General features: G+C 39.6%; 1 protein-coding gene across 1 annotated transcript in view; it reads left to right on the top strand.

Annotated features, from left to right (window-relative positions):
• Positions 1–264: 264 nt before the first annotated feature.
• Positions 265–10,201, top strand: part of GOPC (golgi associated PDZ and coiled-coil motif containing) — a 51,249-nt gene continuing 41,312 nt past the window's right edge. The window contains exon 1 of the mRNA XM_007956274.2: positions 265–552. Within this exon, the coding sequence (XP_007954465.1) occupies positions 265–552 (288 nt within the window). The remainder of the gene's footprint in view (positions 553–10,201) is intronic.

Here is a 10,201-nt window from a genome sequence, read left to right as displayed (position 1 = left end):
CCCGGCTCTTTGCTACGCATGCGCAGCGGGAGCGGGACGGAGGTGGGACGGTCCCGGGTCTTCCTTGTGCTGCCGCCGCTGCCTTAGCTGTGGCTTTCTTGCGTCTACCACTCCGGGCTTGTGTTGCCGGCGTTAGCCGCACGAGGGGAGGACGAGGTGCGACAGAACGTGCGTGCGCGGGGGTCCCCACAATTTCAGCAGTTCTTCTCGCGTGGGGTGGGCGGCAGGGGTCAGCTGCAGGCCGGTGAGGCCCTAAACGGCGCCATGTCGGCGGGCGGCCAGTGCCCGGCAGGGGCCGGTGGTGGACCAGGGGGCGCCTCCTGCGCCGTCGGTGTCTCCCCGGGCGGAGTATCCATGTTCCGGTGGCTGGAGGTGTTGGAGAAAGAGTTCGATAAGGCCTTTGTTGATGTGGATCTGCTCCTGGGCGAGATCGATCCGGACCAGGCGGACATCACTTATGAGGGGCGACAGAAGATGACCAGCCTGAGCTCCTGTTTTGCGCAGCTTTGCCATAAAGCCCAGACTGTGTCCCAAATCAACCACAAGCTAGAGGTGAGGTGCGGGCGCTGGCGGGGCCACATTCAATCCCAGGCTGCCCGGTGGCGTACGTCCCATTTAGACGCACCAGTGAAATTATCCCAGAAAACTGCCTACTAGGTCACCTGGGCTATGAATGTGATGGGACAGTGCGTGTGTACGTGTGTGAAGAAGGGAGCCACACAAGGTGGGGGAAGGAAAAAGGTCTAGACAGACGTGTGGGTCTCCCGGAGGCCTGTCAACCACCTTCCTAGTACCAAAATGAGGAAGAAATAGGAACTAATCACACCAGGCTCCCTTGTACATGCTACATTAACAAACCTAAGACTTAAGCGCAAAGATTCTGTCATAAGAATGAATGCCTTAGCCCACTTTTTAACATTTGAGACATTGATAAAACAGGTTTGCATATCCCCAGACAGAGTCCTGATAATTTTTATTTTAATTACTACAGATTAGCGTCTGTGGTTGCAGAGACGTACTGTTCTCTGCATGCATGAACTATTTAGTGGCATTTGATCAAAGATCTAAGGAAAATTTGGTGGGATAAATACGATAGTACTGCCTTTCTCAGTTTACATCCACAGTTGGTCCTTAAATTACGGGTAGACATCTCCAGAGCTCCCTGTAATTACTCAGATGACTTCTAGCATTGAGCTTTTTTTTTTTTTTTTTTTTTCCAATTGTGATTTGGGTGAAGGTTTACAGAGCAAATTTACTTTCCATACTAGTATTGAGCTTTATATATTTATTGTATTTCCCAAAATCTGCATTTATTTTTGAGAGTGTGTAAAGAATGATTATTTGCTTTAGTCTCAAATCTTGAGGTGGGTGTGGGTAAATGGTGGTGGTCCCCCCCCCAAAAAAAAACTATGAAATAAACAAAACCCTATCACATTGTGCAGAAAGTGAAATTAGGCGTTATTAAAATATTTAGAAATCATGTCAGATTAATATATAATAATTACATAAAGAACTTTTTCAAACTAGGCAATTTAAATGAGAATGGATCTCATTTTAAAGTAGATAAAAATGGGATAATCAGTTATGTGCAAAACTAATGTTCAATTAGGTTTCCTAAGAAATTATAGTGGCAACCAGTTACAATAGTTGACACTACTCATTGGATCCAAGTCAATAGGACTATGAATCCTCTCTTTGCTTAGTCGTTAGCACTTTTTCTCTTTTCTGCCAGTCTTGGAAAAAAAAGTGTAATCTCTTATTATCATTGGTTTGCATATCTAAGACCTGCCTTTTCTCCACTGGAAGGACTGACTTAAATTCTTACGTCCTTTTTGAAAGGGTAAGAATGAAAGTGTTTGATATGAAGGTAGTAATCACTTCTAGGTAAATAGAAATGTCTCTTGATCAGTGGTAATTTCTAGAAGATAGTTATTTTTCAGGCAGTGAAATTGCATTTGGTGGTTTTTAGAAACAGTACTTTAGCTTTGAATAACAAAGAACAAGAGTAGCTTTTGCCACATGAGAACTTTTAATATCATTTACAATTGCAAGGATCTACTGAGGATAAACAGCTTTTTCCAATGAAACAATATATAATTTATTTTTTAAATGACCTGAGAAAACATTAAAGAGTAATATGCTCATGTCAGGTTTTAAATCTAAATTTGTAGAAAGGATGATTCTGTGAGTAGGAGGTGATGCTCATTTTTTTCCCCCATCGTCAAACATTTTAGATGAGCAAGGAGGGGTCGCTATGAGTCGGGGCCGACTCGACGGCACATAACAACAACAACAACAACAACATTCAACGCTGTGATAAATTATGCATGTTCTTTTTTCAGAAACTATAATTACATATTCTGACTTCATGTCCTGCCTTAACAGGTGGCATTATTTCTCAAATAAGAAATGCTGGCAAGTCACAGTGTGAGCCTGTTTTTCAACATGTTTGAAACCCTTGGTTTAAAGGTCTTAGGAAATGTGGGGAGACTGACTGGATTTGGGTTTTTTGTTTACTTACTTTTTCAATTCTGGTTGACTTACTGCCTGTAGTGTTAATCTTTCCTAATTTAGTAATTTTTACAGCTTTTGTGGAATCAGTTGTGTAATGTGAGAGGTTTAATGCCAGTCTTGCCTTTCATACTAGATCTGCTGTATCTATCTGCATAATTTTAGGGACTGCTGCAAGTAGTGTTATCATCTTCATATATCTGGATTCTTAGAAAAGATTTCTGTAACTTTTTGCCAAATTTAAATAGTTAAATTTATATTTAAGTATAGAGACATTGAGTCATATTTGAAGCTGTTTATCATTTGCAACAAATGTGCACTATAGTTCAGTGGTTTTAGAACTCAGTACCTCAAACCGTGGTACCGTAATAAGTCTTTTTATATAATAAAGATACAGATACTTTTGGTATGAGTAATTTATAATATAGTTAACTTGGTCTTGAGTATCCTTCCAGATTGTCCCTTCTACTGCCTAGTCATCGTGTCTTCAGGTGACACCAGGTTTAATATTAATCTAGTAGTTAGGAAATAATTTTGTGTTTAAATACACACACACACACACATATTTAAGTTAAATATAAATGACATTCATGTGACTACTAGTTTTCATAACTTGTATTTGGGGAGAAAGGCAGAAGGGTAACTATTAGGGTGGGAAAGGGAGGGCAGAGAATATCAGTATTTTGAGATGGTGCTATTTTCAAATTATTCACATCTCTCTTATACTTCCCACCTGCTTGAGAACTCCTGCTATGGTGAGCCAGTTGGCGACGGCTGTGCTGGAGTCACAGGTACTGATTGGGATAGTAGTAGTTACAGTAGTAGTAGCAGTAGTAGATTTGTGTTGGAATGGAAGGTCAAGAACCAGTACTTTAGAAAAACTCACCTCTCTGCATTGGAACACGGTGTTCTGCCTGCTTACGCTTCTTTAAAATAATACATCTTCTATCACATCCCTCCTTTCCCTTAGCCTTTGCTGATCAGTATGTCTTTTTAAAGATTAACTTTTCACAGCCATCAGTGGAGAAACTTTTAACTTTGGTCTAGAGCCACATTGATAATGAACTGATGGTGTGCTGTCCTTGCCCTGTTTAAGTCTGTCCTGCTTTTCAACAGGCAGTGTGGCTATTTTTATAGCATTAAACTAAAAAGTTTACCAGTATATATTTATTGAGTTCCAATCATGTGTCAGAAGATGTATTAGGCACTGGGGATACAAAGAAGAGCAAAAACAGACACAGTCATTGCTGTTATGAATCTGGTGGGAATTTGTTGGAATAATCACCTACTGTGAAATTACAATTTTGATGAGTACTTTGAGAGAAAGATGCATTGAGTCATGAGAGCCTATTTTGTGTGGTCAAAGGAGGCTTGACCATTGAGCTGGGACGTAAGAGATGAGGAATGATGGTAGCTCAGTGGTTAAGTGCTCAGCTGCTAAGTGAAGTATTGGTGGTTCAAAAGACTTGCAGTCTGTTCCTGTAAAGATTATGGTTGTGTGCTGTCAAGTTGATTCTAACTGATAGCAACCTCCTAGGAGAGAGTGGAACTGTCCCGCAGGGTTATGAGAGCAGATCGTCAGATCCTTTATCCCGTGGAGCAGCTGGTGAGTTCCAGTCGCCAAACTTGTGGTTAGCAGACCACCACTTTAACTGTTAGGCCACCAGTGCTTCTTTCTTTAAAGATTATAGCCTAGAAAACTCTATGGGGGCAATTCTACTGGAAAGCCCAAGTGACAAGCAAGAGCATAGGCAGTTGAAGAACTGAAATGGAGTTGGTATGTGGCTATGGAGAGCAGAGGATAAACTAAGTGAGATGCTAACTAGATACGTTTGAACAGATAGGTAGGGATCATGTCTCATGGTTTTATTGGCATTGTAATGTACTTGCATGATAATGAGAAAACACAAAACTGTTTTAAACCTGATGATAACCTCAGACATGAAGTTAAAATAATTCACTGTGACTACTATATGGAGAAAGTTTGGGAGAATGACAAAAATGCATATAGGATGTCAGTGAGGCACGAAGATAGTAACATGGAGTGTGACAGTGAAGAAGGAGAAAACGGTTCAGAAAAAGACAAAACTGAGAGCTAAAACTCTAGGGATAGATTGGAATGGAGGGATGAGGGAATTTAGGATGATTGCAAGGTGTCAGTTTGGGGCACCTGGCTGGCTAGCAGGATGAATGTTAGGTAGTATTACTACTACTAACAACGCTACCCTTATCAATTAGCATGTGCCAGGCTCTTCCTAAATCTTTTCCAGTATTAATTCATTTAATTATCACAGTAGTCTGTGAGATAGGTTCCGTATTGTTATTCCCATTATGCAGTACGGATCCCATGGCTACAGAGCAAGGGAAATTAATCTGTCAACAAACATACATTAATGTCTGGTGGGGGAGTGAGGAAGTAGAAAAGTAGGCATAGAAACTGAATGTGACTGAAAGGGGGGATTGTAGAGCTCAAAGGAGGTATTTTCCTTTTATTTTTAAATGAGAAAATAAATTTGAACTTATTTATATGCCAGTGATATAAATAAAATCACTAGTGAAGGGAAAAGTTGGATGTGTTAGAGAAAGAGAAGAATAAATGATATTAGTAAGGTTTATGAGTAAACATGAGATTCAAAGCGCAGGTAGATAGAAAAACCAAACCAGTTGCTGCTGGTTCGATTCTGACTCAAGGCAATGCTGTGTGTGTCAGAGTAGAACTGAGCTCCATAGAGTTTTCATTGGCCGTGATCTTTTATAAGTAGATTGTCAAGCCTTTCTTCCAAGTCACCTCTGGGTGAGTTTGAACCACCAACTTTCCAGTTAACAGGCAGACAAGCTGGCCTTATATTGAAAAAAGGAGCTCTGGGAGTATACTGCTAACCAGAAGGCTGGCATTTCAAACCCACCAGCTATTTCTCAGAAGGAAGGTTGGGCAATCTACTTCTGTGGTGATACTGCCTCGGAAGCCCAACTAGGGGTTGCCATGAGTTGTGGGACTCGATGGCACATAACAACAACAACATCATGCTTAAAGGGATGGGAAAGATGGTAAGAGCAGATGGTGGGAGGCTGAGGGTGTTTTTGTGTGATGGCTTCTTTTTAAGTAAAAAAGATTACCTTTGGTGATGTGGATGAGCCTCATCCAATCAGTGATGCGCCTTAAAGAGCAAAAAACAGGTTTCCAGAGGGAGAAGGAATTCTGCCTTAAGACTGTAGTACAGGTATAGGAGGAATAGGAGCCAGAGTCAAAGGCTGAATGTGGGTGAGTATGTGAACTTGAGGAGAGTGGAAACAGTTTGGAATAGTTAGGGAAGAATGAGAGAGCTAGTTGGAGTTAGTTAACATAGTTTCATGGTGCAACCAGTCTGCCCTGTTGTGTGACTTTCTCCAGCAATGTTTAGATGTGGGCACAGTAATGAGAGTAATAATTGAATTCAGTCAGTGCTGTATCACAGGACTTTGCTATATAGACAAGATTGTTGATGGAATGAGAATAGTAATAGGGTGAAGAAAAGGAGATAAAGGTTAAGGAGGTAGAAATAAGATTTGATAATTACTTAGATGTAGTGTGAGGGAGAAGGAAGGTTAAGATGAAACAAGGTTTGTTTTTGAAAAATTTTGGTTGATACCTGTAGTGGGTTGGATAATGTCCCCCCAGACTTCATGTCCACCCAGAAACTGTGGATATTTGCAGATGTAATTAAAGACAAGGATTGAAATGACATCCTACTGTGTTAGGGTGGGCCTTAAATCCAATGAGAGTGCCCTGATAAGAAACAGAAAAGGACGCAGAGAGGAAGGAGAGGTGAAGATGGCTTCAGTGATGTGTCTACATGCCAAGGAGCACCACCTTTGGTAGCAGCCACCATCTGGGGGGAGGCATGAGATGGCTTCTGCTTCAGGGCCTCTAGAAGGAACCAACCCTGCTGACACCTTCATTTTGTACTACTACTTCTGGGCTACTGAACTCTGAGAGAATAGTTGCTGTTGTTTTCAGCCCCCCAGTTTGTGGTATTTTATTATGGTAGCCTTGGGAAATTAATAGCATACCATTCACTGTAGTAATGAATTCAGGAAAAGGAGCCGATCTGGCAGGAGAGTGTGAAGTTTAGGATAATTGTGCATAGTTCAGTCATGTCTTTTTCTGTAGAATCGCCATGTTGTCTCCTAATTGCTTCATACCTTCCCTCCTCCAGACCATCCTTTTTTGTTAGCAAAAAAATCATCTAAATAATTAATTTTAGTGGCTGTACCAAAAAAGACAAATCTGATTCTGATTCTGTCTTTCTTTTTTCTTTACATCCCTATTCAAATCCCTAAAATTCAAACTCTTTAGTATGGTGATAAGTGTGCCCAGTCTACCTATCTGTCCTATCTCCTGTTACACCTTTTTCTTAGCTGTTTTTGCTTCAATAAAACTACTCTATTCACAGTTCTCTAAGTAAGTCTTAACTCTTTCATTACATTTCTACTTTGGAATAGGCTTTTGTGTAAAATGCGCCAGTACTGTCCTCTTTGCAATATCAAATACCCACTCATCTTTCAGGCCTTTACTTGTGTAAGTTTCTCTCTGAAGACCTCTCCACCCCACTCTTCTCTCTGCTACCTATAGGCAGTTTTTGTTGTTGTTATGTGCCGTCGAGTCAGACCTGACTCATAGCGACCCCTCCTTGGGTTTCTGAGGCAATATCACTACGGAAGTAGATTGCCCAACCTTCCTTCTGAGGAGTGGCTGGTGGGTTTGAACCACCAGCCTTCTGGTTAGCAGTCAAGTGCCTTAGGCACTATGCTACCAGAGCTCCTATCTATAAGCAGAGGGTACCATAACACCTTCAACTCACTTGTACTGTTATTAGACTTCTTACATTGTACTTTAACTACTGATTGTCACATATTTGTCTCTGGAATGTAAGCTCTTTGAAGGTCAAGATTGTATCTTAAGTTATATATATACACCATACTATCAAATGCCTTCTGAAAACTGGCCTTAGAGGGTAGCGTTATCTCTTCATGAATGCATTTTTTTTTTCTAGAAGTATTTTGTTTAGTTTTTCTTGTCAGTGCACCCAGACAACACTGAGTGTTCAGTAATTCCTTGGAGTATAGCTACCAGGATGGTTTATATGTAGGTTTCAGGATTGGTGTTTGGTCCCTTTTTTAAAATAGAAATGTGGAACCCACACATTAGGCACCAGCCTTTCTGATCTACTTGTATCCCTACAAGGAGTCCTGGTGGTGGCACAGTGCTTAAAGTGCTTAGCTGCTAACTGAAAGGTCAACATTGACCCACCAGCTGCTCTGTAGGAAAAAGATGAGGTAGTCTGCTCCGTGAAGATTGGTCTTGGAAACCCTATAGGGCATTTTGTTTTGTTCTGTAGGGTTGCTATGAGTTGGAATTAACTCAGCAGTAATGAATTTGGTTTGGCTTTGATTTTGTGTACCTACTTCACCTTCCATGGTTTTTCATACTTAAAACCTTTCCTTTTACTTTTCCCTTTCCCCACTCCACGTATTAGTAGATCCCTGTTCAACTCAGGTAAATTTCTTTTTGACTGCTCCCCACCCTTTTACTTCCTTTTGGATTGGTGCATCATCCATGCTTCCATTAGAGTGCTTACCACACTCTGCAATGAATTGAAAATGTCTGTTTTCTCTACAAGTCTGTGAACTTCTTAAAGGCAGAATCCATGTCTTACTCAAGTTTTTGTCACCAGATCCTGATACACAATGGACAGTGTTTTCATTTGAATGAATAAATGGTTCAAAATATCTCTGGGGTTCTGCCATGAATCCTCAGAGATCACCAACAGTTGATCTGTAATGTAAGCTTCATGAGATTGGGATGGTGTGTGTTATGTTGGCTCTGTATCTCCAGTGCCAGCCACATTACTGAATAACTAACTCTGTAAATTTATTTATTCCCCTATAATGATTTGTGAATTGATATTTCATGGGATTCTACTTTAAGAAAAACTTGAAGCTGTTTAAAAATAATTTTGAACATCATTGTGTAAGACTATTGAGTGTGGGTTTAATACACTTTCCTAAAAGATACAGTAGACTGATTCTCTTCCCTACCCCATTTCCAGTTTGATCATAAACAATGGGTTTCTCTGATACCGAAACAGAAGCATCTTAATATTATCTAGCACTTCCTTTTGAGATTTATGGCAAAGTATTTTAACTTTCAAAATTACCTTTCAAATGTATCTACTTGTTTCCATTTCAAACCCCCCAACTCTAGTTCAACCACCATTGTTTCTCATATTACACACAGCTGCCTGTTTTTTGTTTTTTTTTAATTGTGATTTGGGTGAAAATTTACAGAGCAAATTCATTTTCCATACAGCAGTTCACATACACTTTGTCTCATGACAATGACCACAATTCACCACAATGCAACAGCTCCCCTCCCTCCACTTCCTCCTGACAGTCACCTCTTCCCTGTGTCCATCCCTCCATGCACCCCTGCCCCCTGAGCTGTCTCCCTGTGCATAAACCACAGCTGCCTTTTTTAAAACATAAATTTGATCATGATTGAAATTCCTGACTTGGACTTGGATAAAGCTTAAATGCCTTATTATGGCCTGCCAAGCTCTATGTGATCTGACCCCTGGATATGTAACTATTCTTTCCCTTTATTCCATATAGGCTGCCCATATGGCCTCCTTTCAGAAACTCTAAGAGGGTGGTTCTCAAACTTTTGATCTTAGGACTTCCTTCCAGCCTTAAAAATTATTGAGGACCCCACAGAGCTGTTTTATGTGGCTTATATCTGTTGATAGTTACTGAATTTGAAATTAAAATTGAGAAAATTTTAAATACTGTGTTCTTATATATTAATATAAATAACGTGTTTTTTCAAATGAGAAAACAGTATTTTCTATAGTGGAAAAAAATTTAGCAAGGAGACTGGCGTTATTTTACATTTTAAAAAATCTCTTTACTCTCTGGCAAAATAGAAGATAGTTGGATTCTCACATCTGTTTCTGCCTTCAGTTTGTTGCGATATGTTGTTTTGATGAAGGTATATGAAGGAAATTTGACTTAGCAGAGATGTATAGTTGTATCAATACCCTTTTCAGATAATTGTTGATATTCTTCTTTGATAGTAAAAATTGTCAAGGGGTAGTTTCTTAAAGGTTAGTTGCAATGTGAAATCTGAACCTATTACGAATGAACTTTTTGTACACAGATATATTGAAATGCCTTGGTCTGTCTAGCACTTTGAATGGATCTTTTATCCAGGCATGATTTTATAACATCACACATTGTTCATTTTGAAAATATTAGTTCATTAAGTTATATAGATCTTCTAAATGTTGATACATCTTGTTATATAATATCAAAAAAAATCATATTTGTTAATATCATTAATCTCATCAGAAAAACCTTTTAAGTGTTGAGAAGCTCTCCAGCTCATGGTGATGGAATCATGTTTTCCAAAATTCTTATTTCTACTTGAAACAGCAGATTTTTATTATTGGCAAGAAATATTGTCACTTGTTTTCATTGAAGAAAAGATTCTTTTGTTCCTTTTCAGGAACATGTCACCAAATACCTTCATCTTGAATAACTGTAATTTGTCCTTCTTCCAAGTAAAATGGTGTCCCATGGAAGAAAACTTTGTATGAAGCAGGGGTGCTTTATGCATACTTCCCATTTGATCATGCAAAATACTAACGATAAA

This window comes from Orycteropus afer, unplaced genomic scaffold (assembly GCF_000298275.1).
Source record: "Orycteropus afer afer isolate SDZICR_OR568_19922 unplaced genomic scaffold, OryAfe1.0 scaffold00596, whole genome shotgun sequence".
Lineage (NCBI taxonomy): Eukaryota > Metazoa > Chordata > Mammalia > Tubulidentata > Orycteropodidae > Orycteropus > Orycteropus afer.
This window is presented reverse-complemented; position numbering and strand designations above follow the sequence as displayed.